Genomic DNA, 23950 nt, shown 5'->3' with positions numbered 1-23950 from the left:
GCTTTGTAGATAACTGCATAGGGGGTTTTTTGCACCATTAGTATTAATTACATACAAAATGGGTTAATCTCATAAAATGTCAACGTAAAAGCCAACAAGCCATAAATATAGGATATATGCATAAAAATCCTGTGACAATTAGAATTAATTAGCAGCTTCATTGGTAATCTCAGCAGGGAAGTTAAGCACTGAATGAACTGGTATCATGCTTTTCACTGTAGCATCTAGGAATGGTGTTTATAGGTAGTCAAACATGCCTTTGAAGAGGATGAGGCACCATGGGGAAGCAGCACGTGGGGCAAAATAACACTCGTGCCACATGTGTGTGCAGACGTGAGCAGCTTCAGCCCCTGGTGCTGAGAACCCAAGCCCCTGCTGCTCCAACCTGAACTTTAACCACAAACCCTTCTGCTTCCACCTGAGGCAAAGTGCTTCCACACACACAGACAAAAAGGATTGTGGCTAAAGTATTTGGGTCATCGCTCAAAACAAATAATGCTCATCAAGGATGTTTCAATCATGTAACAGATCTGGTGGTAGGCTGTCCCTGGTGGACCTGGCAAGGGTGAAATGCCCTTGTAATGGCTCTCCCGTGGCTGAATAGAAATGTTTCTGTGCTGAAAGAAATGCACAAACTGCAGCATTTTTCAGAGCCTCGTTATAGTCAGTTCTTGAAGTGATGAGCAGACATTGCAATTAAGATATGCTGGGAAACCCATCTGGAGATATTCCTGGAAACTGCATAAGGCAAGTCCCAGACTCTGATCAGGAATATAAGGCAGTAGGAAGCAGCCTTCTGAAGGACTCTGGGAAACTCCTTTGGTCTAAGAGCTCTTCACTGCCCTGTCACTGTCATTGCTATTCTGAAGCCGTATTCAGTGTCAGAGAGAAATCTTCAAAACCTGTCGCTTCCATGGTTTTTCAGAGGAAATAGCTTCTTAATTTCAGCATGAGAAGTTCCGAACAAATTTCTAGAGTTGTTTCCAGCTTTACACTGATTTTTTTTTGCACCATTAGGCCCTGAGGTTAAAATTTGTAGGCTTAAAAGAAAGTAAGCCTTTAAAAAAAGTTTCAGACAAGGTGGTTAAATATTTATATGCTATACATGCTAGCTTACTTGTGTCTGAAATACATGTGTACACAAACACAAGTGAAAGGGCGCTAGTTTTTGTACAGAATGGAGATAGATTCTCTGGCAGAGTGAAGGTGACATAGTGAAAAATGCATGAAAAATACAATTTATCACACTTGTAAACCAGTGAGACACACACAGTGTTATATAAAAAGTGTTATTATTTTTATTACAGAAACCCTTCAAAATCCTCCCAAGATTAGGATTTCTTTACACTGTCCAAAACTTTAAAAAAAATCACGGAGTAGGTCTCTGTACAGTAAATACGATAGATACTTACGTATGCAAAAGGAAGACTGTGTGCTCTGTGAGGGCATGACTTTGCCTCTCTCGGACTGTAAAATACTGCATATACTTCTTGAGCTAAGTAAGCACACACACACACACACACACCAGTGAGAGACCTGGGAATTAGGAGAAGGCGGGAGTAAGGGTTTCTGGGCAGCAGTTAGTCCCATTCCTGTGCTGCACGTGCGTTACAGTATAGTTTAAGAAAAAGCTCCTTTGCCATAATGGTTCTAGAGAAGACACCTGAAATAAGTCTGCCTCTTTCTGGGGAGCTGTGGAGTCCTGACCTGGCCTGGACGGTTTCCCCTGGGCTGCCCCATGCCGTGACAGACTGGGAGCACCCCAATACCCAGGGGTACCCCCTGACAGGCATGCCCCTGTGATTTGAGGGCTGGAGGAGCTGAGCTGGGGTGAAAGGTGCTTTTCACGATGGGCAGCCTGTGCTGCAGAGACCGTCCTGCCACCTGGGAGTGCTGATGTGATGGGGACAGGGAAAGGGAGAGGAGGAATCAGCACCACCAGGTGCAACAGCATTAAAAAAGTCCTGCAGGAGTATAGCGCAGGGCTGGGTTGCACTAAGGAAGGGTCATTATTACAAGTGCTTCCTGTGTTGCAAGATTTGATTATCTAAGGGCTATGCCCAGTTCTTAAACCAAGAAATGCCAAGTGAAACAGCAGACTCTTTCAGACCAACATTTTTTTAAAGCAAAACCATGACATTCTAGGTGTTCCTTGCTCTGGAGGAGAGAGGAACAAGAGAGTGCCCGTCAGGTAGGACACAAGATGCAAAGACCAGATGAGTCTGATTTTCAGGACTATAAGAGACACACATGGCAAAAGGATTTCTGAAGTCATCAAGTGCAGAAAAAGATGCTGGCACGAAGCAAACTCTGAAGAGCTTTGGTTTAGGACTTTGTGCTTAAAGTAGCAGCAGGAAGCCCCTGAAAGATGATATTACACAATGTACATACTGGATGGGATGCAGGTTGGGAACCGTGTGAGAAAAGCAAGGTACTTCCACTGCTTTTCTGAAAACTCTATTTGCATTTATTCAAACTTACATCACTTTTTATTTAGTCTTGTTTATAATGCATATACTAAGAGTTGTGTTCTTCCGCTAATTTTGAATGCCTTACACTAGTATCCCTGTTTTAACAGTGTCCCCAGAAAAACTATTGCTAAAGAGGTAATATTTTCAAGAAAGTTTTTGCAGTGACTATGCTTTCTAGCCAGGTAGTGAGGGGAATGAAAATAAAAGCAATTGAAATTTTTAGTGGGAAAAAATGGAGTTCTGACTTTGAAGGAACCTCAGTCAGCCTCCTCCTTGTACACAGATCCCAGATCTGGCCATTCCGGATGAAAATACCCAGAAAACAAGGCCTGGACAGTTAAGGAGTGCTCCAGCAAGGGGATGGGGTTCTAGGCAGGCGAGCCAGCAGGATCTCAGGCAGCATTCACCATCTGTGTGCATGTCCAAATTTGGGAAAAGTCCAACTGAAGGCGAGATGTTTCACATCCACAAATCGTGACACGCACATATTTCTCCAGGCTGCTGTCCTGCTCTGTTTCCAGCACATCTATAAATCTTCCATTGCATTCTTGCCCCTCTGTGATAATAGATCTTAATCTCATGTTGCAACTCTTGCCAGCTTCTACCTTCTGATGTGCAGACATGTTTCCACTGAAATCAATGAGAACTCAAAGGCCAGAATTTGGCATATGATCTATTCTGAAAAAAAATGGGAATTGGCAAGTTGAGAAGCTAGGATATTTCTTTCAAACTCATCTGAATAAGGAATATATCCTTCCAGTAAATTCAATATCAGACTCAATCTACTGCATAAACTTATAATCAATTTCAAAAAATATTCACAACTGAGCAGCAAAAATGGTTTCTACTAGTAAAGAGCCACTTAACCATCTTCAAAGTTTAGTGGTATCCTGTGGCTTACCAAACTTAAGTGGAATTTAGTTGACATTCACAAGTATTGAATTTACAGGTGAAGCATATTAACATTTAAAGCTCAGAGAACCAGAAAATCAACTTCTCATAGGAATCCCCCAGACACTGCTGTTTAATAAGCACATATGGTCTCCATACAGTGAGCCTAAAATCAGCTATGATGGCTATAAACCAAAGACAGGGCCCATGAAGGAAATGAGGATATACTGCCCCAGAACTGGGCAAACGTAAGTGTGTGGAGGACCTTCAACTTGTATTTACATTAAAAAGTTGGTTTGTGTGTGCCTGGCTAGTGCTAGGCTGCAGCACAGAATACTTCAGCCATGGTTGGCTTTGCCAACTGGAGACAAAATCGTTTCTATTGACAGTTTCTAATGGTCCAGCTGTCTGTAGGTCCACCTTGATATTTAATCCAAAAGTGACATTGTGTGCTCAGTATTGTTTGCCAGCATACAAGGAAGAGAGAGGTTTAATCATGTTAGTACTGTGCGACCACTTGAAGGATTTTTGGTTTGTAGGTAGCACATCTTGAGGGTAGCAGGCACGGGGCTCCAGCACGTCCCTGAGCAGGTTCAGGGTTTTTTTCATGTCCTCCAACAAAGGCAGAAGTGCGGACAAGGGGGCACCGGCACTGCCTTTCCCTGCAGGGTGCCTGGGTCCCTCACGGGCTCCCACAGCACGGGGAAAGGAGCGGGGAGGAAGGGATGTTCAACACTGTGGCTGGGGCTTCTGGCATCCCTCTTCCCTGTGCAGCCAGGCATTGACACAGGACACGTACACGTTCCTCCTGGCAAACTCCCCCTTAACTTCAGTGGGAGAAGGATGAATTCCTTAAGTCTGATTGCAATGGAAAGCAGAAGTTTGCTTAGAAGCCGCTTTGGGTTTGTTTCTCAAGCTTTATCCTTGAAGTACATGACTTCTAGGCAAGAGATATCAATACAAAAGAGCCAGTACTTTATTCATCATCAGGCTGTTGGAGTAGTGTGTTTGCCCTGACAGGCAGAAGCACTGCTTCTGAGTGCAACAGTATCCAGCTGCACTAATTTAGCTGGGTTATGTGCTGTAATCCATGTAACAGCATTAGCCCAAAAAACTTCAAAGAACTTCACAGTCATGCCAGTAATGAAGTATCTGGCACTGCAAAGGAAGTGAAAAAAGAGATTCCTCAGCATAAAGCACAGTAAGAGAGAAAGGCTGTGGGAAGGAAAACCGGGCTAGCGATTGTCTTTCACTCAAGATGTGCTATTGGCATCGGTCACAACAAAAGGTTGAGGAATATTTTACAAGTGTAACTTGGGTGCTGCTGTGATTCTGTGCCTTCATTTTCCCTCCTTAGAAATCCAAAATATCAACATATGAGAAAATGTGGGCGTTCATGAGCAGCAGGCAGCAGACAGCGCTGGTGAAGAACAACGACGAGGGAATCCAGCGTGTGCTCACAACGGACTATGCGCTGCTAATGGAGTCAACCAGCATAGAGTACGTGACTCAGAGAAACTGCAATCTCACCCAGATTGGGGGGCTCATTGATTCGAAAGGCTACGGCGTGGGAACCCCGATTGGTAAGATGCTTTCCAGCACAGGTGTTGTGGAGCACACCCAGCAATGTCCCCTTCAGAAGTTTAGATCGCCATTTGAGTCATGTCCTAGTCTTTTAGAAACCTTTCCCATTGAAACAGACCCCAGGAGCTTCCTTTTAGGCCAAACATTTACTCTTGCCCTGCTCATCTGCAAGCAGTCTCTGTGAGCAAGAGGGAATGTAGCAGTGCAGGCTACATCTGCAGAAAGAGGTTGAGTGATGGGCTTGCCTTCTGGAGCATCCCATTTGTAGCAAACTGGGTATCCTCTGCACTGCTCGAGGTGCAAGTCACTCTACTGAAATTCAGTTTAGTCTGAGAAATCAGGTAGTGTCTCTGGGAAAATGAAAGTGGGCAGGATAAATCTTAGGTCCAACGAATGCCTCCCAAATAAAGCTGCATGAAAGGAGATGAAATTCTGATCTATTTCATGACCTCAGAGCAACACATGAGAACAGTGAGAAGCAATTGCAAGGTTCTGCATCTGCATCAGGTATTTCAGCGTTTTGAGCTAAGCAGAGTCTTAAGACTCCCAATCTCTGTGAACTATTTCCAGTAGACCTTTTTTGGCATATGATGTCCTTTCCAAGATTTTCTAACTGTAGAGAATTAGAAAGAACATCAGGTTTTTGTGCTGTGTTCTTGTGAATAATCAGCACTGGGCAGCCAGATCTTTTTCCTGTATAATATACTTCTCCATACTGCTCACATATGCATTTACCATGCCATGCTCAGTTAATAGCAATGCAATTTTATTGTCTTCAAGGGAATTATTCAAGGCAATATCAGTTTACACAGATATAACAGGTGAAGTATTTGGTCCATCAGTTGCTTGGTAGACCAGATATAAATAAGGGAGAAACACCACTGCACTTTGAACTGTGATTCTTTATTCTACTGATTACCTCAGACAGATTGTCCTGTAGATAACATTTTAAGTATATTTTTCCACTGGCTATGTGAGAACAGCCTTCTCACCCTGAGGAAAATGATATAAAAGCTAAAATCCTGAATAAAGACAAATGTACGGCAAGAGTTTCATTGCAGTTATAAAGCTGCCACATTTTAAACCAAGAACAATGAAGGAATAATTGGAACAGATGGTAATCCTCAGAGAGTGCATCCATTGGAAATACAGCTGTGAAATATATTTATAAGGTGTTTCTTGTATGATAAATGTGCCTTAATTTTTTTCTTAAGGAAAACCAGTAAAATTCAGGGGAATAGATATCTCCAAGCACTGTGGAATAATTCAGTGCCATCAGGCATCTCAAATTCTTAAAGGACTGATTTCATAAACAAGATAAGCCGTGGAGATTCTTCCACTATTCAGATGGACACCAAAGGCTCTGTTATTTTTCTCATAGCATTCAAGACTATCGATTGTAGAAGCTATATGGGGAAAAAAAAGACAACTTCTCTGTGACCCTTAACACCAAAGTTTCAGCAAGTCTTAACTGGTCTGCATTCGTTCCTTCAGGAGAATGCACAACCACATGGCTAGGGTTTGCAGCAGCAAAAGTATGCCTCGCACGGCAAAATTTCCAGTGAATGAGTGGAATATCATCACTATTTGGCTCCCAAAGAAACAGGAAGGAGCATTTTCGAAAGTTCTATGAATCCAAGAAACTATTTTATCAGAGCATCTTCTGCAAGTAAGAAACTGCAGATATAGGCTGTCTTCCTACTTCTTTGTGCTGAGTTACGATAAAGGGGATTTAGGCATATCAACAAACATCTCCATTTATGTTTATTATGGAGCTGATGGGTCACAGAGAGGAGGGCTTTCATCAGATTCTTGGCAAAGACCATTAGTAATGAAAAATCTACAGCGATGGTTGGTGGTGACCTTAATGCACTCTGGAAGTACTGCTGTAGCAAAGGCACCTCTAAGCAAAACCTATGCAAAATGTCACCCTGGGAGGAATCCGGCTGAAGAAAGCTACATTATTATAGATGTCAGGACAGGTATTAATTCCCAGTATCACTGCCAGTGCTGATGCTAGTAATTCTAACACTAAAGCTATTACCAGTTACTTGGGAGACTGCTAAGAAAGTAGATAGATGCAATTCTTGGCCCTAGAGGTAGGTTGTTAATAGCTCAGAGGCCATAAATGATACGCTGAATATTCAAAGAGGTTTTGAGATGGATTTGTGTGCAGTTTTAGTGCTCACCAATAAAACATCACCAAATCAACACTCCAGGCACACTTGACAAACTTTAAAAGCACGCGTAGAAATATAGATGTACCTGTTACCCCCAAGATGAATTGTGATAATCCTGCTGGCAACATAAACATCACAAGACAGAATGAACATCGCCACAAATCCTGCGTTGTGACTCAGGCTGCTTCACTTTACCTAACAGCCATGTCCTTTCAGACAAGGGAAAACAGATGAGTCCTACAATCTAACAGACTCCAGCTATCAGGGCGACAAACCTCTCCTAAGGTAGAAACAATTCTGCTCTTTCTTCTGAGAGATGCTGCTGTTTTCAGTGGTAATAATTCACTTCCCTGCGTAAAGACAGTTTTGAAGGTGTTTCTGTTTTTTCTCTTGTGCTTATTTTTGGTTCTTTAATAGCATGCATAGAAATCATCTGTTCTTACAGCAGGCATATTTTCCTTTCAAAGCTGGCTACCTCAAGCAGTGGCTGCTGATTGCTGGCTTCCCAGACGGACTTTGTATAATCTGACACATGTCTCTTGGCATCTGTGGTCACAGCATGTCCTAGTGCTGGCAGTACGATACGCTGAAAAATAGCTGAGTGTTGGCGCAACAAATGAAGAACTGCAATGTTTTTCACACTGATTCTCCTCAGACAATGCTGCGGGCTAAAGGAAATGGAAAGCAGACAGGGGGACTTGTATTCATGGTACAATTATTTCTAATAACGTCCTGCACGGCAATATAAGAAAGAAAACTGAAGCTGTGAGGCCAAATTTCCAAGGCTATTTAGATACATAAAGACACAAAAGTGGTGCCTAGTGAGATTTTCTTAAGTGTCCGTGTCTATGTGTACCACGCTGTCACTGAAATTCTGGCACAAGTTCTGTTTGTTTACCTTAAAAGTTTGTTTACCTTGATGGGATTGAGAACTGCAACTGCTTTAATTTGCAGCAAAATGTGACTTTTGGTGAGATTACAGGTTAAGAAAATAGTCTTATTAATATGCTAAAGGAGAGGAAGGGATGGATGGTAGCTAGATACATGGACAAAGGACTGGTGACACTATATTTCAGCCCAGACACTGAATACTTCCAACTGTAAGAAGTCCAACATGGCAGGATTTGGGGGCATATATATGCCTTTAGAGCCAACAGCCCTTTTTGTAACATTCTCCTGCTTGCTATCATAAAATCCTTGCCCCATAAAGAAAAGTCTCTCTCACAATGCCAAAACCGACTTCCACTTGTCTATTACAATTAATAACAGGATTGCTGCTATCATTGTTGAAAACTTCAGCTTCTGGCAACGTGGGAAAAGATAATTGGTAGCAATTTCCTTTAACCAGGTGCTGCTCCGGAAGCGGGGCGAGGGGCAAGCATCTCCCTCGTCCCCCTTTTAGGGCTACAGACATGTGCTTCTGCAAGAGCACAAGTTGGCTGAAGGGACTTACAGACGGCAGAGATTTTGGAAGATGGAGAGCCAGAGCAGAGTGCGTGAGAGGCAAACCTAAACAGATTGAACTGCCCAACATGACCCCGCTATTTGCCAGATACTGTACAGGCCCATTAATGCTGCTGAGCCTCAAGACACATCATTTAGCAAGCTGTTGGCCTGCAAATAAAAAGCATTAAATAGTTGCTATTTTCAGCTTGCAGTGCCAATATCGTTGCAAGTCACGGAAAAAAAGACTCGGCCACCTTGTGTTCTTATAGCTGTAAGGTAGCTGAAGTGGAGTTGAGGGCTTATGCAGGTATAAATGAGAAGAGAATGTATCTGACTGGCTGTGGGCTTTTCTTAGGCTGCTACTCATTTTACATGCAGTAGGAAAAATAAACAGATGTTGAAGTAAATAGAAGAGATGTAAAGCAGAAAGTCTCAAAGGATGCTCAAAGCAATATTCAAACATGATATGGAGGAATTACTTAGCAAGAAAACCCACTGCCAAGGCTTAAATAAATCTCAGTAGGAGACCCTAGAAATTATAATGAATTCTCAAACAAATAACCGCACCAAAGGAGCCTTCTGCTTTCCAGTCCCCAGGGCAGACACCAACAGATAGTCCTCTTCCCTCTTCCAGCCGAAGAGAAACCAAGACTTTCTAGCTGGAATAATCAATTTTGTGATAAGGGAGCACTTCTGCTTCAGATAGCAGCACCTTGTTCCTTCCCTGCCTTCACTTTTCTGCAACCAGCACTGACGGGTCTTGCTCTCACCTTGCAGGGTCTCCTTACAGAGACAAGATCACCATCGCCATCCTCCAGCTCCAAGAGGAGGGAAAGCTGCACATGATGAAGGAAAAGTGGTGGCGAGGCAACGGCTGCCCTGAGGAGGACAGCAAAGAAGCCAGTGCTCTCGGGGTGGAGAATATTGGGGGCATCTTCATAGTGCTCGCTGCAGGGCTTGTTCTTTCGGTGTTTGTAGCCATTGGTGAATTTATATATAAATCAAGGAAAAACAGCGATATTGAGCAGGTGAGTCTTCCATTTCCAGCTTGCTTATGTTTCTGGGAGACTGAGGTTTTTGTGGATTGTGGAGGTGACTGCATTATAAGTTTCTTTGCTGGAGTGCAGATTTTGTATTGCTGAACTCTCACCATTTGTTTCTGGCACTAAAGACAAATAATTTATTAATAAGAATAGGGAAGTACCTCACCCACAGTCCAATTAGTGCTGCTTAGTATGGCAGTGCAGAACAAGAGCAATTAATTTCTCAAACAGTTTCTGCTTGATCTTTAAGACTTCAAATATAAATTAAGTTGGAAAGGAATAAAACACAACTGGATTTTTTTTATATGGCATTAGCATCAGCCCTTTGAGTAACAACAGGAATGCACTTCCAAATCCCCAAGCGTACTTTTTCTCTTGCTCTAGAAAGCATTTTTTTACAGCCAGGGGTTTACACACTGTGCTGAAGCATGCACTTCAAAGCAGGGAGACCTACTGAAAGGTGATGGATGCCACAGTAAAGTAAGATTATGGAGCCAAAGAAATTCTGGTTATAGCTCCACTGAAGCGTAATGAGCAATTTAAAAGGGCAGAGGGAAAACAAAGGAAATGCTGTGTATAAATCATGCCTTGAGTATTACAGCAGTTTGTGAGATAGAATCAATCATTAAAATAGAGTGTAACCACCCATTTACCGAGCAACCAGCCTCTGTAAAAGAAACAAGGCACGAGCAGCAACTCAGAGTCTGTTCTTGAAGTTGTCTACCAACCCTCTTACTCTGGCTGCCTTCCCTGGTGCCACTTTGGCTCTGGCCATGTCCTAGACCCTGATGTGGCCCTGTTTTGCTTAACTGCTATAGCTGCCCTGATGCTCTTCACTTCGACAGGACTTATCGTAGGGACGAGGGTCACATTGCACTGCAGGATCGGTGGCCCCTGACGCAATCACCAAGAGGAGGGTTCATATCACCTAACTTCAGGTTTCTAGACCTGAAGTTCGAAGTGAGTTGTTTAAGCTCACTTTGCACTTTTAGATGGGAAAGGCAGGAGCTTTTCTGTGGGCAATTCATCCTCTTCATCCAAGGTGTAATCCTGCAAGGCTGATGACATAAATGCCAGAAATGACTGTTGAGGAAAATAACCTTAACAAAGGCAGCAGGGATGAGTGGGAGGAGAAGGAGAACATTTTAAACTTGGTCTCAGAGGTGCAGTTTATACTGCATACAGCAGTGGTGCTGGGACGTGAGAGGGATTGACACCTGAGTGAAAAACAAGAAGCCAGGGCTGAGGGCCTCGAGACAACATCTGATTTTGGATAGGATAAATCACCTTTATCTCCTTGCTGCCGGTAAGGGACCACCGTAAGCTAAGGCTACATGCCTGCTGTTCAGACAGCTGAAAGGAAGTGAGCTGAATCCTACCATGCATCTACATTTGCCAAGTGACACTTAGTGTTATTTTGGGTCCATGACACCTAATGCCAATGTCAGTGGACTTGGTCCTCACAGTATCCTGCAGGAGAGGGCAGCTCCTGACCATGCAGACATATCCACACGTGCCTGAGCAAGCCCTCCTTAAAAGCAATGGCACTGTCTACGAACAACAGATGCAGCTCATGTGGAGCAATTTTGCAGGCCATATTAATCAAAGTGTCCCTGTTTTGGAATAAGTCAGAGATAAAGGATGAATGTATTTTGCACATATTGCAGCTTTCTGATTAGTACTTTAACCCTATAGAACAGTTTTAGCACAAAATGCACAAAGAATGTATCGATATCTTTGTTTCATTCATGTCTCAGGAGATCTTTCATTCAAATACATTTTGGAGAACAGTTGCAGCTAATTAAAATCTTTCGTATAAATGATTTGTAGGTGCAGAATATCCTGGAAATTCTTCAGGAGTCTGGGAAAGGCAATGCATTCCTGAAGTCATAATTGAAGGAGACCTAAAGCTTTACATCACGAGGGAGTGTTAATTTACTTAGCAATATGTTAGGTGAATAACACAGTATTCAGGGATACCTATATACAGATATACATATACCATTTCTGAAACTGTACTACTGTTTCACAGCAATGTGTTGCTTATTATAGGCAGTCTCTTAATAATTAAAATCTTTAAGTAAGTTAATGTGGCAACATCATACTTCTTTTCCAGAAGTAATTTTACAGAAAGTAGAATACCAGTGATTCCAGTGTTACTTTCTGATTTCTTTCAGTTTGTTTTATTTTTATTCTGGTGAAACAGGAAGCTTAGATGGAAAATGCTATACAGTGTATATTATCACTAAGCTAATCCAAAGCATGTGTCGAAAACAATCTATGACCTTTCTGTTTCCATAAATAGAATCTCTTTTGATTTAAATAGCTTTTGAATCTCATTCTCATGTTTGTTTTTAATTTTACTTCCTTCATTTATTTATTTTCTCCATTTCTCTTTTCTTGCATGCAAGGCCTTTTGTTTCTTTTACGGACTACAGTGTAAGCAAACCCATCCGTCCAACTCCACCTCTGGCACCACCTTATCCACGGAGTTAGACTGTGGCAAGTTAATCCGAGAGGAGCGAGGGATTCGAACACAGCCCTCAATTCATACTGTATAGTCAGGAAAGAAAAAAGGTGTGTCCGATGGAAAGCATTAAACTTAAAGAGTGCACATAATGGCAAAGGTTGTACTCACCAACACATAGTTAATGACTTCAAAGTGCCTCTTGCTTCAGCAGGAGATAAGCTTATCTAACACAAATTGTCAAAGTCCTGGAAATTTGGGCAGTTTAAATGTGCATCACAGAAAATAATTACACCTACAGCGAAGAGTGAGTGCAATAGACTGTAGTAGATTTTAAGAATTATCACAGTCTCTATGTACAAATGTCATCTTGTCATTTCATGGGGTAATTCACCTTTTTCAGGTAAGAAAAATTATTCACCTCCTTTTCACCTTCTACCAAACCTGAGTAAACCAATGGCAGTCTCATTACAAAAAGCATGGAGAAATATTTTGTTTGGTCTCTGCCGAAGCATTCAGCAAGTGGGCCAGGCAGTTCTTTATAAACCTTCAGAAAATAACCTGCAGGGCTCCATTAACTTTCTGAACCCCTATTATAAGCAGCCAGAGATTTTTAGCTGGCATATCTTATTCCCAGTGTCAATATTTAATGAATTTTAATTCATCCATTTAAAATTCATTAGCCAAAGCCTCCAAGTAACTATCATAGCACAAAATCATATCTATCAGTTAAATTTTATGCCATGTAACCATTAACATTTAAGAACATATTCAACAAAAGCATCCTCAGGCACCCCCAATATATACCTTTCACGGAATAACTCCATTGACTTGGCTTGAGCAATTCATGATGTTCACTACTGTAAGGCTTTGTAATATAGAAAACTCCTTTATGGCAAAATCAGGGTATCAATTGATATCAAACAGTAAAGCCTTGGCATTGCTTTGCATATTGAAACATACAAGGAAGCTTTTGTGTAGGAGGTTGGTAGTGGATGTCTTTTTATACCCTGGAAGGACAGCAGTTTGATTTTCTCTAGTCCTCAGCTCGTCTGGGGACTGCAAGGGCAGGAGACAATGGGCTGGATCTGTTGTTGTCACCGAAAAACATATGACAACAATTTGAGATACACAGAACGTATAGAAGTGCCAGCTCATAGGATGTCATGAACTGTGGCAAATCACCATGTTTTCAAAACCTGACTACCTTATATCTGTATTTCATTATATCCCAGCTTACCGCCAGTTTCACCAATTCATTTCCCGCCCCTCACACCTCCTTTATGTTTTCTTGCCCACTGCAGTTCCCTCTCATCAAACAAGCTAATGATCTGTTTTATTGAGGGGCCATTTCTGGACTCTACTGCAATTAGAAAACTTGTTCGAGTGGATGCCTTCACACTCAGTCACCGAAGTGCTGTGGCGAAGCTCTGCTCTCCTCTTGAATTGTTTCTCTCATACCTGGCTCCTGGAAAAGCCAGAGCACACAGTGACCTGTGTTTTCCTTCCAGTCATGTTACAATTTTTGGTCAGCACTATTTATGCTGGCAGTAGGCTTAAGTATTTTTTGTGATGAAGATGTACTGCTCATAGCTAGGCTATACCAATTCTTCTCTGCCAGCACTCACACGTGTACGTGAGTGTTTATGCTCCACTCCAGACGCTGCAAGAAATTGTCTTGCTCAAAATGGCATTTTAACTTGTTTGAATAAGGCCTTGAAAGCTTTGGTTCTTCACAAAATGAGCTTTCTTACCAACAAAGACCTGAATTAGATCTTCTGTATCCTCAATTTAAGAAAGCACTTTTGTTTGCAGTTTCCCAGTAGAAAAGACTTAAAACTAATTAAATTCAGCTTCTCTCAGCTCTCAGAGGAGAAGGAAAATTCCTAATGTGTTTATCTCCACCATTGCTCTACACAAGAAATCCTCTGGGTTGCAGCTTCGACCAGTTTTCTAATCACTGTTTAGATAAACACAGAATCCAGAAAGTTTCTGTCACTTCTTGGGTAAACATTTTCATATCTGTCAAGGAAACAGTCACATTGTTAGTAACAGTCATCGTTTACCCATGTCTGGCTGTCCCCACAGACAACCTCACAGACTTCGGCTTGCCTGTGGGAATTACAAAGCAGCTCCTCCTTTCCCTAACGGAGCTTCATACCTAGCTACAAAAAGAGTTATTAAAACGCCTTACTTGCTCCTTAGCAGCTGAGGCAGTGAAGAGCCAGCATGCCACCCGAGTGCTAACAAACCTATGCTTGTAAAGGCAGTTTTTGCAAGGTTTGCTGTGGCTCCAGGAAAAGGCAGGTGCTTTCGGGTTAACAGCAAGGCTTGAGGAAGGCACAGCCCATAGCATCTCCCATGAAGTGCATGGCACCTGGGAGGACTCCTGCATAGACATAACAAGCTTCAGGAAGAAGTATTAAAGCATTCAAAGGTTTTCCGCTTATCAGCGCTCTAAGCTTCTATGACCACTATACTTTGAAATTTGGCCACAAAAAAATTACTCTGTTCACAAATACAGATGGTCACCACTGCATCTTCCTAACTTGCAGCCTTGCAACTGCATCCAGGGCCCAATAATCAAAGTGGATCCTTTCTCAGGTGTGTGTCAGCACGGGGACCTTGCTGTGCAATCGGCACAGAGCCGACACCTCTGCCTGTGATGGGTGAGCCACAACGTACTGCATCAGTTCTGGCACTGCAGTACCAGTAAAGCATAGCCAGAGCTATTTGGGGAGAAAAATGGCTATAAGCATACCCTTATGTCATTTTATTTTAATTTTTGTTTTGCTGTTGCTGCATTTTACTCAGAACTCCCAAAATATTCAAATTAGTAAGTGTTTGCAAAAAATGCCCTATGCTTTGACATACAGAAGCTACCTACCATTGAAAGCAAAGGGTCCATGAATGAGCTAGTCCCAAGCCATTGCCAGGTTGATTTGGCTGGGGTCAGTGTGCCCACCTTTATTTAGTGGCAGTTCCTGTCCTCATCAAACAGTCTGCAACCCAACTAGGCAAAGGTGCGGGGGGAAGGAGGGAGAAAGGATGAGACAAGAGAAGAATGGAGGGAATGAAGGCAATATGATCACCATTTCAAAGAGCCAGGATGAGGGTGGATTAACATCACACCTGCACTGTCGAACTAGACCAGGCACAGCAATAACGCTTTCCCCAACTAGACTGATATTTCCTCAAAGTACTGCTGCGGTATCGTGTGCTTGTGACACCTCTCTCTCAATGCCTTGAAGCTTCACATCTTTAGCTCTTCAGAAATAAAGGAGGAGGAGAAGGGGGAGGAGGAAGAAAACCCCTCTCTCAGTGAGGTTCTTGCAAAATAGAATTTTTCGTGAAGTTGTTAGGTCTGCAAATTCCCCCTCTTCAACGAACATCAATCAGTTTGAGCCCCTCCATTTTCAGGCCATAACCCCACCTCCAAACATGACTGTGGCCATCTATGCCTTCACTGAGCAGTCCCATTTGTGTTTAGATGGTTTGTGAGACCAGCAAGTAGCTTTACCGATTTCTTTCTTGTAAACAGGAAACTGAGAAACAGTTTATATAACTGAGAAAGAGTTAAAATAAGCCATGGATTATTGTCATACTGTTTTGACTATCACTGTTCAATACACTCTGACAGTTTAAAAGACTTAATTTAGTTATCTCCTCATGCAATTAGCCATCGGTGACAGAATACTCAAACAGATTCTTAATGTGCCGCAACAGCAGTTTGCTCACGAGGAGAAACTATTTTGGATATTTTTCCTTCGGTGCACTAGGCACAAACAAACCACTTTTCTTTCAGCAGAAGACATATGTCAGTGTCCCAGCTATGGGTCCTTCACAGTGATGAGGGCACTGCAGAAGAAAAATCCAGACTTCTGCACTTCCTCCTCTGTGCCTGAGCTGGTCAGGTGTTCTTCCAAAAGAAAATCTGGCCCACATCCTTCAATTTTCATAGTTCTCAGTTCTCCAACACAGCACACTGGATTTGTTGTTGTTGTTATTTGTTTGTTTTTGCAAGGTGCTAATAAAATGCAATTGCAAAGTCTTGTCCCCAGTGGTAGCCCAATGGCATAAGCAGCAGATCGATAAAGCCTGACTACAGACTCTTTTTTTTCACTCTTGTTTCTACTTTATTTTATGTTATTTTTTAAATTCTGAATCTATAATTATCCTAAAGCTTAACAGAACCTTCTGTATGGGAGTGTAGGGAAGGATTTAGGAGCTTCATGACCAGGATTTTACAGCCTGCTGAAACCACCAAAGGGCAAGGAGAGAGTCTCACATCACAAGGAGAGCAAAATCTATACTGTTTTTAAAGGATGACATTTCCTTTTAGCCTCGCATGCCATGTCCTGCAGCATTTTGACACTGCTAGAATGAGAAAGTCAAGCTGACTAAAAGGAAAATGTTAAGCTTATTACTCTGTTGTTAAATGTATTGCTCTGTGCCTACTCTGCTCTCATTCTCGGCAAGACCTCAAAGGTGGACTTAACAGCATGTAAAAAAATAGCTTTTTAAATAAACCCTTTCAGTCTGGCTATCTGAATATGAGACTAAAAGAACAGTATATTACCCTTTTAAACAGAATTTTAATGTCACCATCCCCTTTTTAAAGGCTACTGTAATTATGCTGCAGACATGGTGCTGTTCAGGGGGTGATCTTGGGACTCCCCACTGAATGTGTTTCTTGCCCATGACTTTCCTGTAAATCCTATAGCATTCTGACTGAGTTTGTACTCGCTCTGTACCACAGTTTTCTACTGCTTGAAAAGTTCAGGGCAATGCCAGTTTTCAGTCATCTGTTCAGTTTCCTGATTGCACGCGCAAGCTTGCAATAGGATTTTGAGCTATGCTTCCTGGGGCTCAGAATAAAGTTCACGTGTAACTGTCCTTCTGAATGAGTAACCAAACCCCTGAAAGTTCGAAGTATCATCTCAGATTGCTCTTTTAGAGCATCTGAAGCTCTGTGTGAAGGCAGAGGGGCAGAGAAAGCCCTGTGTCTCCCACATTTACAATGCTTTTTGCCACCTCCAACTAGCTTTCTCAAAGGTGGTAGGATCTCGGACAGGAATGTGCACAAAATTTATCAGAGTCGTACTTATGTCCATAACCATTGGAATATCTTTGAAGGATCAGTCCAGGTTCTTAAATCTACATTTAATTCGTTGCTTCAGGTTGACAAAACTCATGCCAATGGTGTTTTAAGTCTCTCGAAACTAAGCATAACGCAACTGTAAAAGTAAAACCACTTTTGTGCTTTTACAAAGCCAGGAGCAGGAGCTGCAAGGTGTAAGACCCACTTAGGAAGCTATCACTGTAAACCTTTCTCCTGTCCCTCTCCCAACCCTGTGTCTCTGCACGATGGCTGAGCCCATTCCCATGAGTGTTGAGTGTGTGTGTTTCCACCTCTGGGGCCTTGCACTACCAGGACAAGATAGGAGAGAGTCTCGATAAGGCAGAGCCCTTTCAGATTTTGAGTGGCCTACTTCCATACTTTGTTGGGTGGATAAACATCATCAGTTTACAGAAAAGGTGTTATTTATTGTTAACATCTAATGTTATTTAGATGTAACTGCTATTGATGAACAATTAGGCAAAAGTTTAATTTTTAGAGACAAAACCTAAACATCAAAGCCATTCCTAAGAATATCTTGAAGTCTTTCTGGTAATATTTATTTTAAAATTCAAAACAGAGTTGGAAGTGGAACCAGTTGGGCACTTCACAAATCATGCAGTCAGATATTAAAAACCTCAGATACTTAATGTCAGCAATATGTTTTAAATATCTATCTGCAGATGTAAAATTATCTTCATGGGACTATTTTGTTGATATGAAATTGAAGGACATTATGATAATTGCATAGTCTGAATAATATGAATCAGTTTGGAAAATTAAAATACAAGCCTATTAACAAGGCAGTAGAATGTACTATTTCACCTGCAGAAATCATCCCTGTATGCACATTGCAGAGACTGATGTCTGTTATTAAATACACACACAACATATAGGTTAGTAAGAACAACAGGGAAAGAAAATAAAAACCTGATCAATCCTACAAATGGTTAATATGATCCTTTCCTTATTTGCCATGGAGTTCTGGAATCACTTTGTAATCTACATTTTGAAAGCTCAATTAAAACTAAGATAGTAGAGAGAAATTATCCATGCTAAGTCATGGATAATTAGAGCATACATTTTTATTAGTTTGGAAATAAGTGGTCCTACTCTCTAAAAAAGCCTGATGCAATACAGAAATAGTATCTGTATTAGGACGGTACCTGCTTCACCCGCTGCTTCCAGAAGGCATGGGGCTGCAGCAGACACCTTTGACTCTAACTCCAGTAACGCTGAAATTCCTGTATTACATTGTCAAATGGGATATTTAAATTATAATTGCACCAGCAAATTCCTGGCTATTACCAGACAATAATTTGAAAAAAAAAAGCAGTACACTGCCCTGGCCTATGTCTATTACATTTTGGGTCTGGAATGAATTAACAGTAGTTTAATTTATGTATACTTAAGAATTTTAGATGAGCAAAAATTAAACATCTCAAAGAAAGAGCATACAAACTATAGATTTAACATACTATAGGATCTTAGTCTGTGTGCAGCCCATCCCAGAAAAGGACATGATGGCATACACAAGATGATACCCATTTAAAATACACACACACAGTGATGCGCTGATGTCTTGAGGCTATTTGCAGAACCAGGGTTACACATGTTACACAGCAGGTTCATACTGGAGAGGAAGAAGCACGGTGTGTGGAATTCATTTCTCTGGAATTCCTTTGCTACCTTAAACAAATGGTTTAACCTTGATCCAGGTTACCCTCATACTCTCTTTTGCATTTGAAAACATTCCTCTGGAATAGCTGGCTACTAGGAAAGCTTGGGTTTTCTCCTCTTCCAACAATAAATCTGTTTTTACTTTTCTTAGCCCTGTATAACAGGTCACTATTGAGTTATTACTGGTTAAGAACTGAACACTGCTTGCCTTGCACTGGTACCACTCTAGAAGGGAATTTGTATTTGATACAGACAACTGTCTGTGTGCTGTTGCTGTCATTTTACAAGACCTGTAGTTTTAACCATTTGTTTTAAAGCTGGTCAGTTCTGCAGTTCTAGAAAGGGCTTGGTAGGAAGAATTTATTCAACTTGATGAAGGTAAGGTGGTTAAAACTTTGTTTCACACTGCTACCATCACTTCATTTTATATATAAATAATCTATTTATATATATTTGCATGGAACAATTTTTTGTATTGCTAGATACTTCCACTTAAAGCCTCTTTGTGGTTCTTTTGTGTTACATGTAATTATTCCAGCTGTAGATTTTAAAGGATGTTTCCACTTACCCGAACTGTCTTTGTTAATGTTGTGATGGTGGGAAGAAAAAAGATTTCTGCTTTCTTTCTAAACTATTCAGCTACCTTATTCTTGTGGTAATTTTCTCCTTTCTTCAACACACAATATTTGAAAAAGATTCTTTCCAAAAAAAGAAGAGGATTGAGGACTGTGCATAAAGAGACATATTTTAGAAATGTCTGCTAATTTCATGAGGGAAAAATAACTAAACCACAAAGAAATCTTCAAAAATGGTGTTCTTTGTTTTCTGTAGTATACCCATGTTTTTGTGGCTAAGGTACGTGTGATTTAAAAAAGAAGATCTTCTTTCTTTTAAGGTCAGGAGGAAATTTACCTAGTGAAAAAGGGTAAGTTTCATGATATGAAGCCACCAAAACATCACAAATGCATCTGTGTAGAATTTCAGAAACATTCATAATCCGCTTTAGTTAAGCCAAAGTTAAATTAAATTCAGTGGAAGCCAAGTTAGACAAAAAACATGGCTTATACAGACTCACCTATTATTCCTTAGGGGCTTATTCAAAGCTGGCAGAACTCAGCAGAGAAGCTTTCTGAGCCCGCCAGTAAGAGCTCAGGTCCTTGCTTCTAAAAGCCAGCATTTGTGCAAAGGGTATGGTCGAACTCTGCCTTCGATGAGAAGTGTTTAATGCCGTTTCCATCTTCCACCAGTGTCTTTCTTTCAATGCGATAATGGAGGAGCTTGGAATTTCGCTCAAGCACCAGAAGAAGTTAAAGAAAAGGTCGAGAACGAAGGGGAAATCTTCATTCACAAGTATCCTTACTTGTCACCAGAGGCGGACGCTGAGGAAAGAAACCATAGCGTGAGCAAGAGAGACCCCTTTGAGGAAATATCAGGAACAAAAAACAAATCAAAAACGTTGCTGCCTACGAGTTGATTGTGGTGGGATTTCTGAAATATAGACATTCACCTTGTTCTTCAGAAATTCTCTGTGGTTTCTTTTTTTAATCTAGAGGTACAACAGTTTAAATGCTCACATAGACTGAGGTACTACTAATCACCTGGGAAGTGTCTCACTATTTCTTTTGAGATGGATTTGTATGCTCACCTGTTTCGCATCTCTCTTCCCCTCCCCATGCATTGCTGTATGTGCTTTCTAAATAAATAAATAAACAAGAGGCAGGGTTCTTTTTTCCAATAATCTGGGAGTGGAACTTTTTTTTCCTTTTGAAGAAATTATTGCTGTTCTGCTGAGCACAGCTGTTTAGAAATCAGGACCCAGACAACCAAAGTAAAAATTCATACAATTAACTCATAAACAATACCAAAATGTCTTAAATACAAAGGTATCCAATAATGAGTTATTTTTACTTCCTCTGATATTGTAAGGAACACTCTTCAGGTTCTTTTCTGTGAGAAACCTGTTTTTCCTTATCTTTTCTCTTTTTCATTTCTTTTAAAACACGATTATTAGGTAATGCCATGGCTCCAGGTGCTAGATGTTCAAAAAGAAAAACCGAAATCACAAAAGTAATGAACAGAAAACAGGGGAAGGCAACACTGACATCATCCCACTGCCGTATCCTCCAGCTCCTGATACCAATAAAACAATTCTTGACTTCAAAACGAAAATCCCTTAGAAATTAGAGCCAAAAATATTCAATTTATAACAAATCTTGACCACAAAGACAACAACATCTGATAGGAATACAGACAATGCTCTGGAATTGAAACCTTTTCTTGCAACTTGTGGGGGCACCAGCAAAGTGTTTTAACAGTGAAGGAGGAATTAAGTCTTTTTTTGTGAAGAAACCTCTGTTTGAAGAACAGTGATGCATTATAACAGCAGATCCCCTATCCCTCCCCCCACAAAACTGTTCCTTTATTTTGCAGTGAGGTGAAGCACATTTATATTTATTGCTCTGTTGTCTCTGTGATTAATTCTGTTGTTCCTGGAGCTTTTATTGGTGCCAGCTGGTTAGCTCTGAGGATGCCTGCAAAAAGAAATGGGTGAAATGCAGGCACATCCACGCTTCAAGGGATGAGGGTGGGTGCAGGAGATGGGTGCCCCTTGCACCCAGCAGCTAGGAGCTGTACCCCTGCCTTCCTACATGCCGGGTTACATATATATATAGACCTGGTCTGTCCAGGGCAATCCCACCACCATGACCACCTCCAATCCTAAGGCAAGGCTGGAAAAAGGAAACCAGAGGACTGAAGCCACCGACTGCTTTTCTGCGCAGCACGTGGAGCTGGGTGAGCCTGAGTCATATCAACAGCATTTGCTTCAGCTTGTTGGGATGTTCATTACCCGGGTGCTTCAGTGAAGTGTTGAGTTTTATTGTCCTTACATTTCCCAGGGAACTTACTGCTTACCATTGATTACCTTTGCCTTGTATCCATGGCCATTTCCTCTGCAAAAGGAGAAAGTAATGTGAAAGCCTTTGAGTGGAGAAACCTCTCCTCCACCTTCACCTCACACCACCGCTCCCTGCAGCCCCCTGTGAGCTTTTATGCTGTGCTGCATGGCAAGGTCAATCTGCAATGAATGGTATCGCTTACAAAAGCCCTGCTTCGTACATTTCGATATTATTAGGGACTAGAAGACACCTTCGTTCAGTTAGCCTTTCCACTGGGGTCAAGTTTTCTAAACCTCTCGCCATTACCACCGCTTTCCCCAAGGCTCTCTGTAATTACTCCATATCCTTCTCAAAACACGATGCCCAAAACTAGATCTGCTTTTTCCACCCATGGTGAGTTGGACAGAAAAATGTCTTCTTGTGTCTCGAAGGCCATACTGCTGCTCACACACCTCGTGAGGGGATCTCTTTGCCTGAATGGTGTAAGGTGGGTGACCCCTCCATGATACAGGCAATGATAATTTCAGCGTGAGTTTAGGGCTGTGGCCGTATGGAATTGCACATTTTTGTGGTATTTTATTTTTTTTACCGAACTGTTTCTCCAGTTTGTCAAGATCAGTTTGCCTGAACCAGCTTGGTGGTACCTGCAAATTTAGCAAATGTACTCACTAAAAACCATCCATAAAGGAGACCCAGATGGTGGACAGACCCCTGTAGATCCCCCTAGTTTTGACAGTGAAGATCTGAGAGTTAATAGGATAGTTAATAGCACTTTCAACTACCATACAGTGTATGTCATCTGGCCTATTGCCCTACTTATTTATGAAAATGTCATGCAAGACGGGATCAAAGGCTTATGAAGGACCCCTTCCCTCACCCACAGGGCCTGTTAAACCGTTAAAGAAGGAAATTCATCAGATTAACAAGAGCTGGTTTTGACAGATTCATATTAACTCTTGCTCATTTCCTACCAATTACTTACAAAATAGTTATTTTATGCAAGTGTTTGGCAAGCAACTGAAGCTAAGCTGGCCAGCCCAAAACTCCCTGGATTCTTCTTTTCCTTCCTTTGGAGACAGGAATTATTATTACTGTTTTCCAGCATTTCTTCTGGACTGTGTCTATCCTCCAAGGAGTTTCTCTCAGCATGTTCGGAGCAGTCAGCCTCTGGGAAAGGAAGGAGAAGTGTCTCTTTTAACGTGACTACCGTAGGAAGCTCTGAAATCAGTGATTGCTTTTGGGAAGCTTAGTCTGCTACAACGTGCAGTGACACGTTGGGTTGATAAGCAATAATTAAGAAAACCAGCCCCTGGCCATGAGAGCTCATAGAGGATCTTATAAAAAGGTGCTTTCATACTTCCAAAGGTAGTTTCATTTATTTATGTCATCATCAGGTTCCAAACAGGCCATTCAGACCACCAGCACCGTTCTAATACCATGATTGAAAAGCGGGTTATTATTTTTCAGTCTGTGTAATTCTATTGCTCTGCCATCCACAGCCTTCAGCTAAGATATTTTTAAATGAATAAGTTCAAAGTCATAAAAGATTTATGATCAAGCCTTTTTTTTTTTTTTAAAGAACACTATTCTGTGGCTTAGACCTTGAGGTTAAAGAATTCCAAGTTCAATTTTTTAAAAATCTACTAATGTTTTCCTGAAACTAAGAGACAGTACTTTGTTTGGTTACGTTTTACATTTCAACTTTCCCATCAGTATTAGTGGTATACCACCTTTAAAAAGGTGCTGGGAAAAAATGAAGCTCTCTTTGCTGTCTGGGAAGAAATATATGACAGTGGGAAAACAATAAATAAAGCATATTTCATTCTTCTTTGATTTCCTTTTTTCCTTTTTAGTAGCTTGAAAGGGTCACAACATTTCAGGAAGTTTTTGTGTTAAACTTGGATGGCAGCTTAACTATACTTGCTGCAAAGGAGCTAACTAACCCGCTATGATTTCATGAAGCAGCACATCGTGATGTGTGGCTCTGCCCTTCCCTGCCAGCTCCAAGAATGCAGCTTGGTAACTGGTTATACAATCCCACCAATATACACCCCCCCCAGTATAAATTCTCCCCAAAGATGGGGTGGATTTGAGGTGTGAACTACCCCATGAAACATAGGTTCCCTGAAAGAGCCACAAGCAGCCACAGACCACTAGCCTAACTCATTGCTC

The 23950-nt window shown here is 41.4% G+C and overlaps 1 protein-coding gene across 2 annotated transcripts in view; it reads left to right on the top strand.

The window, feature by feature from the left end:
- Window positions 1-20284, top strand: part of GRIK1 (glutamate ionotropic receptor kainate type subunit 1) — a 177207-nt gene extending 156923 nt beyond the window's left edge. For both annotated transcript variants that reach the window (XM_072851856.1, XM_072851867.1), the window contains 3 exons: window positions 4720-4945; window positions 9350-9600; window positions 20129-20284. In XM_072851856.1, the coding sequence (XP_072707957.1) occupies window positions 4720-4945; window positions 9350-9600; window positions 20129-20284 (633 nt within the window). The remainder of the gene's footprint in view (window positions 1-4719; window positions 4946-9349; window positions 9601-20128) is intronic.
- The last annotated feature ends 3666 nt before the right edge of the window (window positions 20285-23950 follow it).

This window comes from Ciconia boyciana, chromosome 1 (assembly GCF_034638445.1).
Source record: "Ciconia boyciana chromosome 1, ASM3463844v1, whole genome shotgun sequence".
Lineage (NCBI taxonomy): Eukaryota > Metazoa > Chordata > Aves > Ciconiiformes > Ciconiidae > Ciconia > Ciconia boyciana.
Note: the sequence above shows the minus strand (reverse complement) of the source record. Positions and strands in the feature narration are given on the sequence as shown.